The 20,679-nt window shown below is 44.3% G+C and overlaps 1 protein-coding gene across 1 annotated transcript in view; it reads right to left on the minus strand.

The window, feature by feature from the left end:
- LOC147883100 (uncharacterized) overlaps nt 1–20,679 on the minus strand; it is a 35,913-nt gene that overhangs the window by 7,039 nt on the left and 8,195 nt on the right. Inside the window, exons 2-3 of the mRNA XM_087399784.1 lie at nt 4,919–5,065; nt 4,714–4,798 (exon numbers count right to left, since the gene is read on the minus strand). Coding sequence (XP_087255910.1) covers nt 4,714–4,798; nt 4,919–5,065 — 232 coding nt within the window. The remainder of the gene's footprint in view (nt 1–4,713; nt 4,799–4,918; nt 5,066–20,679) is intronic.

The raw sequence follows: 20,679 nt of genomic DNA on the forward strand, positions 1-20,679 counted from the left end.
CCTATCTAGGATGTCATCTATATCTAGGTGAAAGAGAACGCCCTCTCGCACTCAACGCAATGGATTCATAATTTGGTGCTCAACTCCATTTTGTGAATCCTTACAAACTCACTCATGAGTTCCTTCATTTGGTTCTTTGGATGGATTAGTTGTGTTGACATATGCTCGGTTGCCTATGAAACCATGGACTGAAATTTATTACCTTGAGTTGGCCCCGGAATAACATTAGGCTACTGCAAACCATAGGGGTTTTGAGAGGGCTGATCCTAAAAGTTGACATGAGGTCTCTTGTTAGCTTCAACATCCTTATCCCCATCATCGGGCTTCCTTTTCTTCAGCTGCACATCAGACTTCAGCATTTTCTGGAAGCGAGGATCCTGTGTGATTTTCGTGAAAGCACTCATGAAACTCTGCATCTGTGCCCCAGCTTTAACTTTATATGGGCAGGCAGCTGGTCTGCAGGCAAATTTTCAGAAATTTATGTTTCACCCGTTGCATGTCAATGATTGACATCATATTTTATGGCTTGGAGAGAGAGTTTTACCTAACCAATTAGTGCAGCATCTTGGTTACCCTTTGGGATGGAAAGTTACTCGTCGTCAGCAAAAGGATTGGGTGCTCACCAAGCTTTAAAAAGAAATTGGAGTAATGGAAACTGGCTACTTGGCCTTTGCGTGTCCATTTCCACATTGTTCAATCCATCACGGTTGCCTATATACAGTTCTATTTACCCTTAATGATATTTGCCTAGCTAACATCTCCAGATTCGTGTCTTCTATTCTGGAAACCTTGAATATTCGTGTGCATGTTTTGGCACATAAGGGGGAAATGGTGCTTCAATTTATGTAGGATGATCAGCCATGGATACACATGATGAGGCAATTACTTTTGCATTTGACCAAAGATGCATTTGGCCATTGGCATCTTGCTCGGCATGGTCTTATCTTTCCCAGCTGCAGTCAGAAAGTTTGGGCTGGGACAGCATTACAGACCCTTATGGCAGCACTATCTCAGATGTTATATGGCTTCCAGCCAGTGCCATGTCTCCAGATTATAGACTGCTTGAAAGATTAGGTCATTCAATCCTATGATCTGGCAAGTCGGTCGTTGTTGGTGGCTGATATCACAGTTGCAACCTTATACAAGGCTCTCCTCCCCCACCTTGGGTTTGTTACGCTCTAGCCGAGGTAACATGACCTCGGAAGAATTAGTCGACATTTCCCTTAAAGGATCTATGTTTGTAATACAATTGTTTGCGCTTCATGTAAATGATTGGGAGGGAATTAATGTCAAGGTCCTAGGTGAGGGCTGATAGCACCAGACTAGGTGGATCTAAGGCTAAGGGCCTAATGCAAGAAAAGTGCCTAGGGGTAAAGGAAATTAAAGTATCCCAAGAGAGGGGTGAAAAGATGCATTAGGAAGGCCCTATGATGATGACATGTGGCATCTAGATCCATCTAGGGAGATGGGGCTTGTTGGAGTTAGTGAGAGAAGGAGAAGGGACTTTCACCTGTATGATTTTGGATTTCGACTCTCTGTCAGCTCTCACGCTCTAACAGGAATTGACTGGGAGGATACTCGTGGTCCTACTCCCGTGATTCTGCTGTAGTTAGTAGGAATGTACCTAACAGTTGGTATCAGAGCTACAGGTTGAATGAGGGGTTGCGTTGGAAGAGAATGAGCTGGCAGAAAGCACAAATTCAGATAATGATCTGAAGTTACAGCCGAGGACGACTCTGCTACGCGTGACGCCAAACGGAGGAAAAGAGTTGGGCTCGTGACCTCCACGCGACGGGCTGACTTGATGAAATGCAGAGAAAGGATCGTTTCACTTGGTAAATCTAAATAAGGCCAGGGAATAGTAGCTCGTGAACGGGGAGGCCCTTCCACGCGTTTAGCGATGGTGGGACGTGGTCACGGAACAGCCCGTGAGCGAGGTGTTGGCGCTGCCCTTCATTTCTAAAGATAAGGAACTAGTTTGTGAATTGTGACAAGGGAACTCTAACGGAACAGTGAACGCAGGCATGAGAGGGGTAAATTAACATTTCACAGAGCCCCATCTCCCAGCGACTGTCCAGACCACTGCTGCAGACCTGCTCTCACTGCCGACTGCTCCAGGCGCCTGTCCCAACCTGCTGCTGCATGTGCTGTCCTGGCTTGATAACTCTGCCAACCAGCCGGCAGGCCTATATAAGGAACTTCCGCTGGCCCATGTTGATGCAGGGCTGTCCAGCCTATTGGCCTGACCCAAGGCAACCTTCCATGAACCCCCGACTGCTACCCATGTGGCAGCATTACTTGCTGCCCACATGGCAGCCTCCAATGTGTTCTTTGTTCAGCCTTTCTGCTCACATGGCCTTTGTCAGAACCCTCTCTTGCTGCTGGTCTACCTCCCCCCTGTCCTCATTTGGCAGCTCACAGGTGGGGAGGTGATCACACAATAATCCCCAACATATGAGTGCGCATACACACATGTGCAAAATATACATCTTGTCTTACAGCTAGGTCTATGCAAAAAGTGTGACTTGAAAGACTCTCGACAAGAATCTATATAGACACACCATTACATCCAATGTAGGATGGAGGCATGCTACCATCTTAGCAAGCTCACCCAGCAATGGCATTGTGAAATATCCCATGTTCTTGCAACTAGAAGGTACCAAGCCCTTTAATTAGTAATTCTTGAGTTGGAAAGCACAAATAAAGTCAGTATGAATCCTAAATCATCCATAAAAGGCTACGACATAAAACTTCCATTTTACGGCCTCAAGTGTAAAAGGTCACAGAAATATTGTGGACAAAAACATGCATTATGTTAAAATCAATATGAAAACTGGATAAACTGAATCTACAATATATAAATAACCATGCCAATTTCTGCAGCTTTTGGAATTGCATGTACAATAATTCAAAAGGACTAACTAGTGGAAAAATTGCAAGTTTGTATATCACATCCCAAAAGTGGAGCACTATGTGAACATTACAAAGAAAGCCATAATTTAACTTTTCATGCTGGAGAACTTTTTGGTTGCCCTCTTCTCTTCACAACCCTATGCCACAACAGAAGCCTTCTCACCCAGCCTAAAACTCCAATCCTCAAGGCTTTGCATGTATGACACGAAATTTAAAAAACAAGAGCTGAGTGGCACATGAACAGACAGTTGCAAAAGACAGTCTAAAAATTTGATGAAACCATCGCAGCAAAAGATAGATCATAGTACAGGCCGGAGCCCATCTATATGAGGTTTTGGAGCCCCCCTTTTGTAGTTAAAGCACACTTCAACTCTTTTACAGGGGGGACCCTCTCAAGATGGCAAAATGTGATAGTGCTTCCAAAGACTCCCTTCCTGTCAATTGACATCAAATTCTCTTGCCTTCTATTACAATTGCAAGCACACAACAATGGACGTTAAGGATGCATTCTTCAAAGGGTATTCAATCAAGAGATAACATCACTTGATTTCTCAAGGTTTGGAATCGTTGGTTGTATTGGTAGCTTACATCAACTTTTCCAGACCATCCAAGCCTAACCTGGATCTACTTTTGGTCAACACTCTTTTGCTCATAGCTCTGGTGTTCAAATCGTAACCGAATGAAACGGTATGAGTACATTGTGCTCAAGCATGCTCTTTGAAAGCAGCACGTGCTTGGAATCATCCGAGACATATAATTGAAATGAAGTGGTTTACTCCAGTTTGTGATCACTTGACAATCTTGGCTGGATCTTCTCCAAGCAGCGAACTTAAAGAGCCACTCAGATTCATGGGTTCTGAGAGTCACTAGTGCAAGGGGAACTCTTGAACCAGGTTCCATCCAAGATGGATGGCTTGACCGTAATATGTTAGGTATGACCTCAAACCAAGCACACGATTGGCCAAGTTCTTAGAACTAATAACTAACACTTGCTATGTCCAACAAGGTTTAAGGATGCCATAGGCTTCCACAAATTGAGAAAGCCAACACAAATAAATAAGTTCTCTTTGAAATTCATGAAGTTGGACATACCATGAAGGGATTTCCTACTCCCACGAAATCACCATCAAAGCTAATAGGTCATACATGGACAAATAGCCAATTCACGTAACTAAGAAATGTCTAAATGTCAGCATCTCAAGGTGCTAACAAAGGGACTGTACTTATGTAGACACGACCACGGCATCATTAATAAAGCTTGGGAAAAATCTGAAGGTAAACAAATAGGGACCAACATTTGCATCAAATGGCACGAATTCAAGACATTGTACCTGCAAAACAGAACTTTTGAACACATGATACGATACTTGAAGACAAACCTAAAAGTAAAAACTAAAACTTCTTGAGGAGAAACAACATGCAACATGACTAGTCACTTGTACAAGTAGCAAGAAGTCTTTTGCAATTTTCAAGAGACCTCCTCCTAATGATTTGAGGAGGTTGTAGATAAGCTATTATATTACAAAGATTTCTCCTAGAAAAATGTGCTTTTCAAGTACTAAATAAATTAGGTATCAGTAAGTCACTCTCTTGGTTGCATTCGCAACTATTTAGAGCACTGAACACCCATGCACTTTTCAAAAGACCATACTTCATTAAAAGAGTCTGTCTACAGATGTCATTGTATAACATTTGCAAAAGGAAAAAAGAACATAGCACTAGACTGCATATTGTGAACCTCTACTACTCTACTCCCAAGCCTGATTCATAGCCATTAAGTGTGCTCAAGGAGATACTCACCTATAGGATTTAAATTGGGTCCTATCCGGCCATCCTTGTATTCATACACTGCAAGTGCAATTGGCTCCAAAAGAAGTGGTCTCACCTGAAATACCAGTAAAAGATACTTAAATTATTGCAAATGAACTACAAAAACAAAAAACTAGCATTATCTTCCAAATTACTACTAAAAAACTTTCCAGACAAGAAGAAAAGGTATGCTTACATCCTCCCAAAATTTCATATACTCTGGGGAGGCGTGAACATCATTCATCTGTTGATGAGTATAATATTCCTCCAAAAAATGGAATACATTATTTTCAAATGTGTCGACATAGCATTCAGATTTCTTCAGACCTGATTGTTTGTCCTTCTGCAAAACAGATATGCTAGAGATAAATTTCACAGTCTACATAATTACGTCTGTTGAAATGATCCCAACAGTCTCCAATGCATTCACTTGATCAATTCAAACATATGTTCCAGATTCAGTCAGAAATTACAGCAATGCTTAGTGTATCTGAAAGGTCTATCATTGAGGATTATGTACACATGGTCTTCTCTCTTTATGTATTTGGCACTACCGATTCGATGCTCAACAGCATACCTACACCAAGAACCTTTATTCCATTATTCTGCTTGAAGCTGTAAATATGTATTAGATGCTCACTTTCTCCTCGAAAAACAGTTATACTTACAACAGGAAGCACGAACACCTCCATGGCCTCAAATTTTTACATCGTTGGCCAGCGCTTTGCTGGAGTGGCACTTCTCAAACAACTTAAAAATGGCCATTCAATTTAGGTGGCTTCTAAATATTCCATGTTATCTTAGGCCCATAGGCTGTATTAGCACAGTGTTAGTATTAACAATGAAGTGGTTCAGTCCCGAGTTATCATTTTAACTTTGAATTTGTAGAAATGAATCTGACTATTTTCCATCATAAATGAAAGATAATAACACAATTCATACAAAACAAATTGCATTTATCGACAAAAGGGTTTAAAAGAAAGACCGTACACCAGACAGGGTATAGATAGGGCCCATCTCCTCTAAGTGTATTTTTTCCCTTTATTGCAAAATCGGAGATACTAAGGCGTCTGTCAGCCCCTTGTAAGGGCCTTCTATGCCAGCCATTGGCCCCTTACATTAGCCCCATGAACAGCCCCAAAAAGTGAGCATGCTCCATTGCAGTCCCATGTGGACTGTTCTGCTAATGGAAGGAGCCTATCAAATCAAAGAAGGATCTCAGTCTTCTGCTTATGCAGCAGCCTCATCTGCTGCCCACATGGCATGCTCGGTATGCACCGAAAGAAAGAAAGAAAGATATATAAACGTCCGCAGCAGGCCTCGCGGGCCAATGGGACAAAGTACACGAAATAGAAATGGAAACTCATACAATCTGTGAGAGAGAGAGAGAGAGAGAGAGAGAGAGAGAGAGAGGGACATTGGTAGCTGAGCTATAAGAGAAAGAAAGAAGGATTTACTGACGTTTGCAAAAGGTGAAACAACCTATGAGACCAACGAACTGAAACAACATGAATAACCCCCATGGGGGGAGTGTTAGCATTATATGCATCTCCTGTCTACAGTGTACTTGTATGCACACTGCTCTGAGTGAGGGCTTCTTTGTGGGTGTGCCCGCCCCTCGTGAGGTTCTTTCATTCCCGGTTCCACACTTGTATCTGACACTATTTTCCATCGGTCGGAGGCTATTCCTACACTCAGAGGGGGCACCCACGAGACAGGGCCGAAGCGGGGGACAGAGGGGGACAGCTCCTGGCCGACCAACTCCTGGCTGACCAGCTCCTGGCCGACCAGCTGGTCGGCCTAGGCCAACTGGACCGACCACCTACCCTGGCCTCCCCTACATAAGGGCCCTCCCCCTCCTCATTTTGATCATCTTCTGGTGCAGCTCCTCAAGCCTCCTGCAGGCTCCTCCAGCCTACTCATTCCTAGGCTCCAGCCTCCTCGCCTCAGGCTCCTGCCTCCTCGCTCCAGGCTCCTCCAGCCTCCTCGCTCCAGGCTCCTCCAGCCTCCTCGTTCCTAGGCTCCAGCCTCCTCGCCTCAGGCTCCTGCCTCCTCGCTCCAGGCTCCTCCAGCCTCCTCGCTCCAGGCTCCTCCAGCCTCCTCGTTCCTAGGCTCCAGCCTCCTTGTGCCCCTATCCTCTGCTCTAGTTCAGCCCCTTCTGCAGCTCCTGTTTCTCATCCTGTTCAGGACTCCTTGTATTACAGTTGCTGCCCTGGTTTATGGACTGAGTTACAGCAGATCTGTTTGTGGCACATCTTGTTGTCTCTAGTGTTCTCTGTGTGATTCTGTAGCTTCAGTTTGCTTACATCTTCCGCTGCCACTCTTGACAGGGAGCTGGGAGTGAATATCACACCTCTAAGGAAATACTGATAAAAAGAAACTAGGAAGAACATGAATAAGAAGAAGCTCTGAGTTCCGAGAGTATCTCATGTCATGTCCTGCTGTCCTATCTTATATCGATCCCGAGTAGTAGCTCATGTCATGTCCTGTCCTGTCTCTGAGTGCCAAGAGTAGCTCATGTCATGTCCTGTTCTATCTTGTATCGGTCCCAAATCAACCTTTTGATATGTCAATTGGATATCTAACTCTTGCATTATTTCAGCCCATCTATCCTTTCTACACCACTAGAAATCATAGTGTCTCTGGAACATGTCCAAGATCTGCCGCTGTGTATGACATGTGGTAGCTTGGCACCAAGATGCCGCAATGATGGTACCCCTAATAAGGCAAGTGCCTAGAGGACTTGTGTATAGTCCCCTAGCAACATGTATCTAGTCCTATGGCGACAATGATGGTACCTTTGATAACGCAAGTGCTTACAGTACAGTGTAGCTCATGTCTATCTTGTATAGATTCTGAATAATCTAAGCTCACGTGGGCCCAACTAGGGTCCCACTAGAAACCAATGTCTCTGGAACATGTCCGGGATCTGCCGCTAGCATCTGCAACCTCTCTCTGTAGGGGTGACATGTGGTAGCTTGGTGCCAAGATGCCGCGACAATGGTACCCTAGGTAAGGAAAGTGCTTGCAGGACTTGTGTCTAGTCCCCTAGCGACATGGTGTGCCTGAAAGCCACCGTCTTGTTCCCGGCATCTCCTAGTCACATCTTCTCTTGTGAAGAAGTTTGTGATATTTTGCTATCTAGGGCCAGACCCATGGTGGGCCTGTTAGAAACGAGAGTGTGTGAGAGCAAGAGAGCTGAACGTAGTGCTTGCAATAGAAGAAGTGACTAATACAAGAAGTAGGATGGGTTTTGTCTAAGTGACAAAACCTTATCCTTCACTAACCGTAGTTAGTGAACTAACTGTGGTTAGGGGAAAAAACCTCTAAAGGAGGGAAAAGTGCCCCTAACCTACTTATTACATTACATTGGTCACTGCTAAATTATAATAATAATTATAACACCCCCCTGCAGTGCCAATGTCATGTATAAGGAAATGATCAATCACCAAAAGGAGATAAGTTCAGGGCACTGCGAAATGCCTCAAACTTTTCACGTGGAAGTGCTTTGGTGAAGATGTCTGCAACATTGTCATGTGTTGACACATAGATCATACTGATCTCTCCTGCATGCAACCTCTCTCTGACATAGTGATAGTGAACCTCAATGTGCTTCGTGCGAGCATGAAACACAGGATTCTTTGCCACTGCTATAGCACTCTGACTATCAGTGAGAATCGGAGAAGAACCCTCCAATGAAAGATGAAGATCAGCAAATAAATGACGCAGCCAAACACATTCAACTGTCACTGTGAAAGCTGCCCTGTACTCAGCTTCACATGAGGAGGTAGCCACTGTAGACTGTTTCTTGCTCAACCAAGAAATGCAAGCATGTCCTAGAAAGAAACAATTCCCTAATGCAAGATGGGATCTTTTTTCATATAAATCAAGCTGAAAAAGACCCCGATACAAAGTGCCAGACAACCTCAAAGCATATTCATTTTCTTTGTCTCTAACTACACACTTGTCATCATCAAAAACAACCTGAAATCCTCCTCTATTGAGTTAGGACACTGAAAGCAAATTCTTCTTTATACCTGGCACATACTCCACACACTGAATGAGAAGAATTATTTGCACAAGTTACCTTCTTGATGGGTGAAGAATGCAGAGTTACAAACAGATTTTTCTTGGAAGTGATGTGCTTTGAAGCACCACTATCAAAATACCAAGTATGTAGTGTCTCATCAACACTGAAAGAGCATTCATCCTTTGAAGGATCGTAACTGCAAGTCAAAAAAGCATATGGGTCATCATCATTAGTGGCTGTAGTATCTGAACTACCCACTAAAAAATCTGAAGTGCAAGTCAAAAAGACATAGTGCTCTTCAACCAAGTTGGCTGCAACATCTCCTCCATCATGGCAATGTGGACCTGATGCATCTGATACAACCATACCAGAATCCCTTTTCTTTTCTTTGGCTATGCGCTTCTTGCACTCTCCAATATAATGACCTGGCTTCCTGCAATAATGACAGATGCCCTTCTTTTTCTGCTTGTTTGTATCACCATGTGCCTTATAAGAAGGCTGTCCAGAATCAGCTTTATGCTGATGTGTGGGCTGATGGGCATGTGGCTTATGCTGCCCTTTACCCTTGGGCTTGAACTTAGAGAGCATAGCATGCTCGCCAGCCTGGGTTGGCATATTTTTGCGTGTTTGTTCCTCCTGCAACAGAAGTCCTACCAACTCGTGAAAGGAGAGAGGATTGCTGCCCCCCCTCAATGACAAATTCAGCGAGGTGTGGAAACCAAGATAGGACTCAGGAAGAGAGTTCAGAGTGGTGGAGATCATCTCTGAATCCGGAATGACTTCATCAATGTTCAGCAATTGTTCCCTGAGATCTTGAAGCTTCGTGAGGTGAGAATTCATGGAATCTCCCTCCTCCATATGTGTATGGGAAAGTTCTCGCTTCAGAAAGGAAACTCTGGCATCGTTTCTTGCTGCAAACATACTCTCCAGTATTACCCAAGCTGCCATAGATGTCTTGCATGACCGAATATGAGGTATAATGAACCTCTTAACAGAAAGAGAAATTACTGAAAGAGCTTGTGCATCTCTAGAGTCCCATCTTTTCTGCTCTGCTGTGGGAGCTCCTGGAGCGGCTGCTCCAATCACCTGTGCTGTATTTGTACCTCTACCCCTGCCTCCAGCTGTAGGAGTGACAGGTATAGGCGTTGTATCTCGTCTTTCTTCATCTCCATTGACATAATCCCAAAGATTTCTGCCAACCACGATATTGCAAACCATGAAACTCCACAAGAAGTAGTTGGTGCCATCCAACTTATCCTCCTGTGTGAGAACCCCGAACACCTCATTTGAATTGTTCTATGCCATTTTTGCCAGATAAACTCAGAAATACAGCAAACTGAACAAGTAAAATCCCTTCCTGGGATGTAAGATGCACAAGTAAAATCTGCAAAGAAAAATATGCCCACAGTGACAAATATTGTCACAACCTGTCAAAGGCTCAAAATGCACCACAATGCTCTGTTCAATGCCCAAAAATCTGCAAATAGAATCTGCAAAAGGTGGCAAAATTCTGCAATTTGACTCGTACTAAGTCCAAAACTGTTTGCAGACTTCCAAAATGCCCTTTTATCTACAAAATTGTGACCCAAATGCAAAAGCCCCAATTTCTTGTGGGAAATTGCATACAAAAGAGGGCAAATGGTCTGAAAGCCCCAAATGTTGCACAAATTGCAGTCTGCCTGCAAAAGCCCCAAATTTCACTGCAAAATTGCAGTGTAATTGCAAAAGCCCCAATTTCTTGGACGACCTGCAACCCAACTGCAATATCTGTCCACAAATATGGAATGCCCCAAATTCTCTGCAAGATCTAAGTCAAACAATGGCTATCTGCAGACAATGCCTGCCAAAAAAAAAAAAAACTGCTAGAGTACCTGCAAGAATAAAACTTACACAGAAGGCCTTGCAACAGGAGTGTACGGACACTTTCAACTGACAGTACGGAACTGTCAGTACGGATTCCGTACAAGATACGGACTGAGTACGGCCACCTTGTACGGACGACCAATTGTACAGAGTACGAACAAGCTGACGCAGCTGTACTGAATGGTGGCAGCGTACGGAATGTAGGACTGGACGAGCGCTAGAGCTGTACGATATAGATCTGTACATCGCAGACAGTACGGACGGTACGGTGCTGGCAAAAGTACGCATGGTATGGACGACTTGCAGTTGCCACACGTGCGACACAATTGTACGGTGAAGTACGAACTGTCAGTCCGTACGTCGTATGGATATTGTACGAAAAGTGTACGGACAGAATGTCAGCAGGTACTTGTACGAAATGTCAACGTAGGCTGGTACGGGAGCAGTACGGACGAAGTGACGCCTGCAGTACGGAAGTCGAGCTGCTGACTACAAGCTGTACGGATGACGAGCTAGAAGAGCAGGGAGCAGGGTAGCTAGGCAGGAAGCTTGCAGGAGCTGAAGCTTGCAGGCAAGGAAGCTAGGAGCAGGGTCTTGCTGCTCTGATACCAAATGTTAGAAACGAGAGAGTGTGAGAGCAAGAGAGCTGAACGTAGTGCTTGCAATAGAAGAAGTGACTAATACAAGCAGTGGGATGGGTTTTGTCTAAGTGACAAAACCTTATCCTTCACTAACCGTAGTTAGTGAACTAACTATGGTTAGGGGGAAAAACCTCTAAAGGAGGGAAAAGTGCCCCTAACCTACTTATTACATTACATTGGTCACTACTGAATTATAATAATAATTCTAACATGTCTCATGAGTCTAGACCTCAGTCAGGTAACCTTATGTACGAAGAGTGTGGAGCATCTCTAGTCTCGCTAATTGATGACTTTGCTAATGTTATGTATCCATGGGTGAAAAAGGCAATAGTACATTCCCTAAATCTCATAGTATTTGAGGCATCGCATCAAAGCATGCTCCTCGGTCTCCACCTCACGTGTGTAGTCAAGAGTCTCGAAACTCTACGATGCCATGGGGCTGCAATCTTGCACCCTGCCTTGATTTGGAATCTGTTAGATGAGGTCATGAGTGCCGGACCCATGGTGATCTGTACTACATGGGAGAGGTGGACCTATAGGTATCTGATGCCTGGATGAAACCGTCCTCACTCAGGTGGAAGGAACGCACTCAGTAGAAGACCATCTGTAGCTGTGGAAAAGATACCCATGTCCTATGGATATATACCTACCATAGGTCATCCCAAATAATCTAATTAATCGTCTGTTGAGTCGGATGTTGGAAAGGGATATCTAATGAACTCTAGTATGGCAGTAAATGATCAATGGCGTATGGCCTACAATGGAGCCATCTAGAAACCAGCACTGCTTATCTCCCTCAACTATGAGCTCTGCATAGATGATGAGAGGACCCTGCATGGTAATCTATGTTATCCTATACTATCCAGCCCATACTCTCAGCCTAAGTCTAAATAGATGATCTCGAATAGGGGAGAAGTCTCGCTACTGCAAACTCTGCTAGAATAATGTCATGTCATGTGCATCTCTTTCCCCAGATCAAGCGAGAGAGCTTGTGGAGAGGTCTCGCTACAAACTCTCCTAGGAAAATTTCATGACATGTGCATCTCTTTTTTCAGATCAAGCAAGACAGCATCATGACCGGTTCACATCCTCCCAAATGTCAACTACCCAAAAGCACCCATTACAGAGCCGTTGTCTAAACCATGTCGCGTACTAGAAATCTGTGGAAACGTTCCTTTTTTTTGTAAAAAAGTGTGTGGAAACACTATCTCTCTAGTCTCAACAAAGACGCATGTCCTTCGGTCAAGCATGCCTTTCATGGTAAACCTGGGGCCTACGTGAACACACCCCAAAATATATATAGGATCTAGCCATATCAACTGGCTCCCCTACAAGTGTGAAAGCCTCCCATTGGAGTTGATTTTCAATAGTGTTCAATATTGGCTTTTCCCAAGTTGACCTTCATGTCCCAGCTTTCACAAAAAGCTGCAAAGCTGTCAGAGGCATCCGTAGTCCCATTGTTGTATATGATATACCTTTGTAAGACTAGAATAAGTCCAATCATACAAATTTAGAATTTTTGTTGTATATGAGACCAATACTGTATTATCTTGCTACAATTGCAAGAAACCGTTAAGATGGGAGAGGGTGACAGCAAGGAAGAATTTTACACAAAGATAAAGGTTTTGCACTATCAATTGGCTTCAATAAGGGAGTTCTTGGATAGCGCGACTTGGGAAAGCTTGTGTTGAACAACTCAACCCACTGCTATCAAGGCTTCGTTGTGGCACTAAGTACAGGTTCGAGGAGCTGCCGCAGCACTTTTGAGGAGCTCAAGGCCATGAAACTTGAGAAAGAGTTGCAAATGAAGATATATGAAGGCAATAATACTAACAAATCTTTCAATGTTCAGGCAAAGGGCAAGTGCAATGGAGAAAAGGCTCTCTAGAAAAGAAGTACAGTCACAAAGAGGATCTTCAAATTTGAAGAAGGTCAAGTGCTTCTGTTGAAACAAGATGGAGCTCTTCGTCGAGTCCAAGAAAGTAGCCAATAAGAATGAAGGCAATGACAAGTCCTAGGAGGTCATAGAGCCATAGCAAATGTTGTCATTGACAAGTTATTCTTCATCATTGAAGAAAGACCCATTATTGCTGATGTGAGATAGAAATAGAGGATGTCTGATATATGGACAATGGTGCCACCAGGAGCGTGATCAACCAAGGGAGTGGTACAATTTTCTTAGAATGGAGAAATCGAGATTATTTATCACAGTGGGAGACAACTCTAAGTGCCCCATGGAAGGTATAGGCAATGTATATTTCATCATATACACAGGTATATACACAGGTGAGACTAGGTATTATATAATTTTCTTCCTAATCTCTCCATTGAAATCAAGATAGGGTTTGCTAATCAAGGTGTAGACACTTTAGACAATATATACCTTTGTAAGACTAGAATAAGTCCAATCATACAAATTTAGATTTTTTGTTGTTCTAAAGATCAAAAATCTACACAGAAAATAAAAGAGAGTATGAAAGAGAAGAAAAAAGAGATAAACAAAAACTTTTATGAAAAACAAAAGGAAGACATACTTAGCAAGCAAAGCAACACTTATGTCGTCATCAGTGCCCAAGCATAAGCAGCGATACAAGGTTTCTAAAGACCCGCGGAGTCTCTTGGGCAAACCTAGTGCTTACTAAAATACGTCAAATAAACAAAAGAGAAAGAAAACAAGAAATAAAGAAGAAAGGAAGCAGGTGACTAAGCAAAAATAAACAAGCAAGTCAAGAAACAAAATCTTCCAAAAAACAGGAATATCGCTCTCTCTCTCTCTCTCTCTCTCTCTCTCTCACTCTAGACACTTCAGACAAGAATAAAAAAGTGGTTGTACATGATATTTCAAAGAAAGATCTCTACACTACGACGGCTTTCAAGTTGTGAAATGAATGCTATGGACATTTGTGAAGAGTGGAATGGTAGAAGGCCCACCTGCCATTCATAGTTTACTGAAGTTTTGTGCTTCTTGCATGATGACCCAGCAAGCAAGGAAACCAACTCCAAAGCAAGCGTTGTCCTCTGTTAGCTCAATCAGATACTTGTGGTGACATGTCTAGCCCATCACTTGGAGGAGCCGTGTACTTTCTGATTTTCATTAACGACTTCAACAAGAAGATCAAGACATAGTTCTTGAAAAAGAAACTTGAGGTGTTGACAAATTCAAGGAATAGCTAGCTATGATGAAAAATGAAATTGTAAGAAATATCAAGAAAAACAAAGACGGAGAATTTTTACTTAGGGAGTCCACTCCATTCTAGAGCTCAAGAGATATCAAGTGCCCCTTATCGATAGCTCTCACTCCATGACAAAATAGAGTAGCAAAGCAAAAGAACAAATCCATAATGGAGATCAGTGCTGAATGACAAAGAATTCCCAAACAGTAGTTCACGGTGTAATGTACCCACTCGAGTTCAACAAAGGCAATGAATGGCAGGTAAAGGACCCTCTATCAAGCATTCAAAGGTTTTTCCTTCTAAAATCTATATGCATGATGTTTGAAAAGAGCATAGGACAAAGCTCCATGCAAAGAGCTAGGAGTGAATTTTCAATCCATCTGCTGCAATGAGCAAAAATGTGGAACATTGTTGAAGATATCATATACCTAGATGAATCCAGGAACATTCCCAAACTCATCCTCTAAAAACACAACATAGTGCAGTTTCAATCTCATGAGAGTCACTCACAAGATTGAAAACCATAAACTCCATCATGCATAGCAGGGACTAGCTACTATGACATCCCCACTGACGTCATCAGCGCCCAACAGTGGGTGTAGACCATAGTATAAAAATATGCTCTCACACATACAAATCCACACACCCACACATACTTGAGCATCCATTTATACAAAGTCTTCGTACTGAGTGTGTTGAAGATATCATAGTCAAAGAGTGTGTTGGTGTGAAGTGTTAGTGTGTAGTACTAGGTGATCTAGTACTAGTTTATGTGTGTTGAGTCTTGTGTGAGTGCCACGTGTCATCATGGGACTTATCTCATATGCACTAGGTGCTAGAGTGTGAGTGAGTAGCCTACATAAGGCTTGTACTTCACTTGTCTTGTCATACTTGTTGGATGAAGTACCACTTCTTCTCTCCCTAGCCTCTCTCTCTCTCTCTCTCTCTCCTTTCACCATGTTTCTAACATGGTATCAAAGCCACCTTCCATAGCTGCTGCCATGTCACCCTTGCCCTAACCCTAATTCTGCTTCAACCCTTCTTCCTGCAGCCTGCAGCCGCTTCAGCCCTGCTCAACTCACCTTCTTGCAGCCGCCTCTAGCTGTCTGTATCTTCCACCTCTATTCACCTCCTTCTTGCACCCGTTTGCATCAGCTTAGAGTCTTCACAGCCTGCCACCTCCATCCGGATGGTCTAGGAGCTGTCTCAAGTGCTCTACGTTGTCTAGGCGGCCTTCTTACTTGCTGGTCGGTTCATTGTGCCTGCACGGGTGGACCTTCAAGGCCATTTTGGAGCTTTCCATCACCAAAATCGACGTCTTATGTGCTGCTGCTGCATAACCGCCTCCAACAGAACCACTTCCGAGCTATTTCCAGCACTCCAGCATACATATACCAGCCGACTTTTACTGTGGTGACCTGCTGCAGCACTTTGGAGTGCCTCGCTAAGCTGCTTTGCAGATTTCGAGACCCGCCTTTGCCTCTGGAGCACCTGCAATTATCGCCTAGCCCTCCACATCAACCACCTTGCACATTTCGGACCTACGTGTGTATTTTGGAGTCCTTTAGGCCTTCGACCAACTGCTGCAACTATCTACAGGAGCACCTCTTCAGCTGTCTTGCACACGTGGAGGCTGCTATTGAGTTTTGGAGTCCTAGACCAGCCACCATATTTGCTGGTTCTTCGGCTGGTGCTGTGAGTTTGTTCCCTCAGTTTGCACACATGGAGCCTTGCCCTCGTGGTGAAGATCAATCCGCACAAGTCTCAGCTTGGGATGAGAAGAATGACAAGGCACTAGCGCTTATTGGTGTGAGGTTGGCTAACAAACTACTTCATCATCTTGACCTCGCTACTTCAGCCAAGGAGACAGACACTGGACAAGCTCGAGAATATATACGCCACATCTACTGGACCAAAGGAGCAAGCTCTATCTGCTATATTACAGGATCTATCGCTCTCTGAGATGATAGATGATGATCGTGTTGGGGTAAAGGCACATTGCCAACCCTTCATTAAAAGATAGGACACCTATGACTGTCTTAAGACAGTCATAGGGTAAACCTAATCCTAATAAAACATAAGTGAGTTTGTGGTGTGGCTCATCATTCTTCACACCCGCACTAGAGTGTCACTCTCTCTCACTCTCACTCCCTTGCTCTCTCTTCCACTACTCTCCCCCCTTCAACTGGTATCAGAGCCTACCTAGCTTCCCCCTTCCCTACCCAGCCTCCTCTCCCTAGCCTACCCTTTCCGTACGGACGTATGGACAGATCCGTACGGCCGTACGTCGTCCGTACGACCGTACGGACGGGCTCGACCTGCGCAGGACGACGGTACAGCGGCGGCGTTTTCTTTTTCGCAAGCTGCAGGGCGGCAGCGCATTTCGCAGCTAGGGCACGGGCTGTGTCGTGGGCAGCTTCAGGGCGACGCATTTCGCAGGGCAGCTTCAGGGCGGCGGCGCATTTCGCAGCTTCAGGGCGGAGCTGCATCAGGCAGCTGCACAGCAGCTGCTATAGCTGTACAGCAGCTGGCTCTTTGGGCGTCGCGCTACTCCAAGGGCGGCGCTGCGCAACGGCGCAGCTGCTTCGAGGCAGCCGTACGGACTGCCGTACAGTCGTACGGACTTCCGTACAACTGTACGGCGACTCACCTGCAGTCCTTCACCTACCTGCAGGTACAGTAAAGTACATCAAGGCACTCGTTTTCTTTGTTGCAAAGACTCGATTTTTTTTTGGGGGGGAAGCGTGCCTGCTGCAGGGACAGAAGTACAGCAGGTACTCTGCAGGTACTGAAAAGTACAGCAGACACACATTTTTGTTGGAAGAGAAATAGTGCTGAAGCACTCTGTTTTGTGCATGTACGCGCAGTACATGAAGCATTTCTGATACATTCCTGAAGCATTTCAGCTGTATACTGTGCATTTGTTGAGGTACAGCAGGTACTCTCGTGTCACTCACGCTTGAGGTGACTTGTGCCACAGTGGTGGTGTTTGCGCAGTTACTTGTCATTCAGGAAGGTCAGATGCTTGTTTTGCAGAAGCTTCTATGCATTTACTGAGTGCAATTCTCAGTTTTGGGTGACCATTTCAAAGGGCTTTTGCCTGGATGTGTTTGCAGTACATGCCTTGAGGCAGTGTGTAGCCAGGGAGCACACATTTGCTTTGTTTCCGCAGTGCATTTGGTGACATTTGTTGCAGGTCACATTCTTTGTACGCACTTTGAAAATCTCAGTTGAGCCACGCTTGGTCAGGGCGCATCGAGTTTACTCGGTCCCTAACTGCCCATCGTTGATAGTGCTCAAAAGATTTTCTTCTTGGTGTTTGTACTTTGTGATTTGTGTTGTTACTGAGTACACAGGGGCAGTCTATGCATTGCACATTGTCAGGTACAAGTGTCAGAGAGATTTCATATTGCATGTTACCTCAGTGTTGAGGTGTTCTCCACTTGATTCAGGTGTCAGATCAAGGGGCTTTTGCCCAGACTTTGTTTGATAGCACTTGGGTTACCGACAGAGATCTTCAGATGCATTTTCTCCCCTTGGTCTAAGGGTGATTGCTTGGGATTTATCCCATTTACTGTTGCAGGTTTTGTGACAGGCTGAAGGGTCATTTACTGTTTTTGGGGTGTTTGTCAAGTGGTTTCTGCAATTTAACTCAGTGCAATACCTCATCTGAGGTGGGAAAAGTGATCAGTACAGTCAGTACAGCAGTGTTTACAGCAGTGTTGGTGGTTTTGTCAGATGATTATGCACTGTTAAGCACTTGTTGAGCAGCAGCAGCAGTCTGAAATTACTGTTTTTATGCCTCTTTGAGCTCAGAACAGTTTGTCAGAAGGTACAGTATTTGCAGGGTCATTTACTGTTTTCCTGCAGATTTTACTGACAGTAAAAACAGCACCATTGAAAGTGCTTCTGGCTCTTGAATAGAGCAGGTTTTTTCTGAGAAATCAGAATTTTTATTCAGTCTTTTTACTTCCAGGGAGTCAGGTACTTTCCTCATCTAATATGGCATCAGGGGGAGGTGATTCTTCAATTCTAAACATAAAGAAACTGGAAGGAGCACACAACTATGCATTATGGGCAGAACAGTGCTTGAATGTACTTCTGTTAAAGAAGATTGCTAAGCCCATAAGGGTGAAGGGTGTCAAGCCATCTGATATGGCAGCTGATGACTGGGAAGAGCTTGATTTGTCCGCGAGGGCAGCTATCATGCTCACTATTTCAGACACTCTTGTGTTCAATGTACAGGCTGAAAAGACCTCTTATGGTCTATGGCAAAGACTAGAAGAATTGTATGCCCAAAAGAGCTCAGCCAGTAAGGTTTATTGGCTGAAGAAGCTGGTCGATCTTCGCATGAAGGAAGGTACAGCTATGACCTCACACTTGAGTGAGTTCAATGCTATCTTTACACAGCTGATTGCACAGGGGTTGAACCTTGATGAGGAGTTCAAAGCTACTTTCTTGCTGTGTACCCTCCCCGAGAGTTGGGACACTTTCAAGACCACCCTGTCAAACTCGAATGCCACTCTTATTTATGCTGATGTAGAGAGCTCTCTCCTTATGGAGGAGATGAGCAGGAAGAATAATGCGGGCAGCAAGTCTTCAAATGCTTTGCAGGTACAGGACAGAGGCAGGACTCAGCAGAAGGGGAGATCTGCTAGTAAGTCCAAATCCCGCAGTCAATCCGTGGCAAAAAGGACATTGAATGCTTTTATTGTGGCAAGAAGGGACATGTGAAGTCGAAGTGCTTCAAGTTCATACGGGATCAGAAAGCCAAGAAGGCTGAAACAAAGGATGCAGGAAATGCAAGCAAAGGCAAAGGCAAGGCCAAGGCAGATGACTTGGATGCAGTGAATGTTGCAGCAGAGGACAGTGACAGTGACATACATGATGCTTTATGCTCTTCTGCTGTAATAGCACATGCTTTGGTTATTGATGGCCATGACATGCACACCTGGCTCTTGGATTCAGGTGCCTCTTTTCATGTTACTCCTCATAGGGAGTGGTTTACTTCCTACACAGGTACTCATGGAGTTGTTCATCTTGGGAACAACTATGCATGTCAGATTGCAGGGATTGGCAGTATACAGATAGTATTTCCTGATGGACAGTCATTTATGCTTGATGGTGTTCGCCATGTGCCGCAAATCAAGAAAAATCTGATTAGCACTGGCTTATTGGATGACAGTGGTTACCACACCACATTTGGAGATTCCAAATGGGTGATTACTGATGGCCAGACTGTAGTGGCTGAGGGTTTTAAGAGTGATACCTTGTACCCTCTTTATGTTTCCAGTGTGGGTAATCATGTTGTTGCCATAACCGAGCTGCCAAAGGTCTCATTGTGGCATAGCCGGTTGGGACACATGTCTGTTAAAGGAATGCAAGAACTGTCACGTTTGGGTTATCTGCCGCCTCTCTCTTTTTCAGATTTGCCTACTTGTGATCATTGTATATTTGGCAAGCACTCTGTCACTCCTCATAAGAGGAGAACTCCCCAGTATAGAGCACCACTTGATCTAGTGCACACTGATTTGTGTGAAATGCCACAGTTATCACTAGGGGGTGCAAAATATTTTATTACTTTCATTGATGATGCCACACGTAAGGTGTGGGTCTACTTCTTGAAGCATAAGGGAGATGCCTTAGATGCTTTCAAGAAGTTTGTCGCTCAGGTTGAGAATCGGACAGGTCGTAGGCTGAAATGCCTCAGATCCGATAATGGGGGTGAGTATGTGTCACATGCTTTTGTGCAGTTTTGCCAAGCTAAGGGCATCAAACAGGAACTCACAGCCCCTCATAATGCATCTCAAAATGGTGCAAGTGAGCGGATGAATCGAACTATACAGGAGAAGGTTCGATGTATGTTGTCTTATGCTGCATTACCCCATGGCTTTTGGGCAGAAGCCGTGCAAACAGCAGTTCACATTATTAACAGGTCGCCAAACAAGGCTTTGGAGTTGAAAGTGCCAGAGGAGGTGTGGTCTGGCAAGCCACCCTCATATAAGCACTTACGTGTATTTGGCTGCGAGTGCTTTGCTCATGTACGCAAAGAACTACGCACCAAACTGGATCCAAAGTCTATCAGATGCATCTTTATGGGTTATGGTGACGAAGGTGAAATGGGGTACAGGTTATGGGATCCCGTTAAACGGAAGATTATACGCAGCAATGATGTCATCTTTAAAGAAGATAGTGTACACAAGGAACCCGTGCAACCTGTGGAATACAGGAGGGTCATTTATGATGATGT

Source organism: Dipteris shenzhenensis, chromosome 28, assembly GCF_047967505.1.
Source record: "Dipteris shenzhenensis isolate YYH24624 ecotype China chromosome 28, Dip_SZ_1.0, whole genome shotgun sequence".
Lineage (NCBI taxonomy): Eukaryota > Viridiplantae > Streptophyta > Polypodiopsida > Gleicheniales > Dipteridaceae > Dipteris > Dipteris shenzhenensis.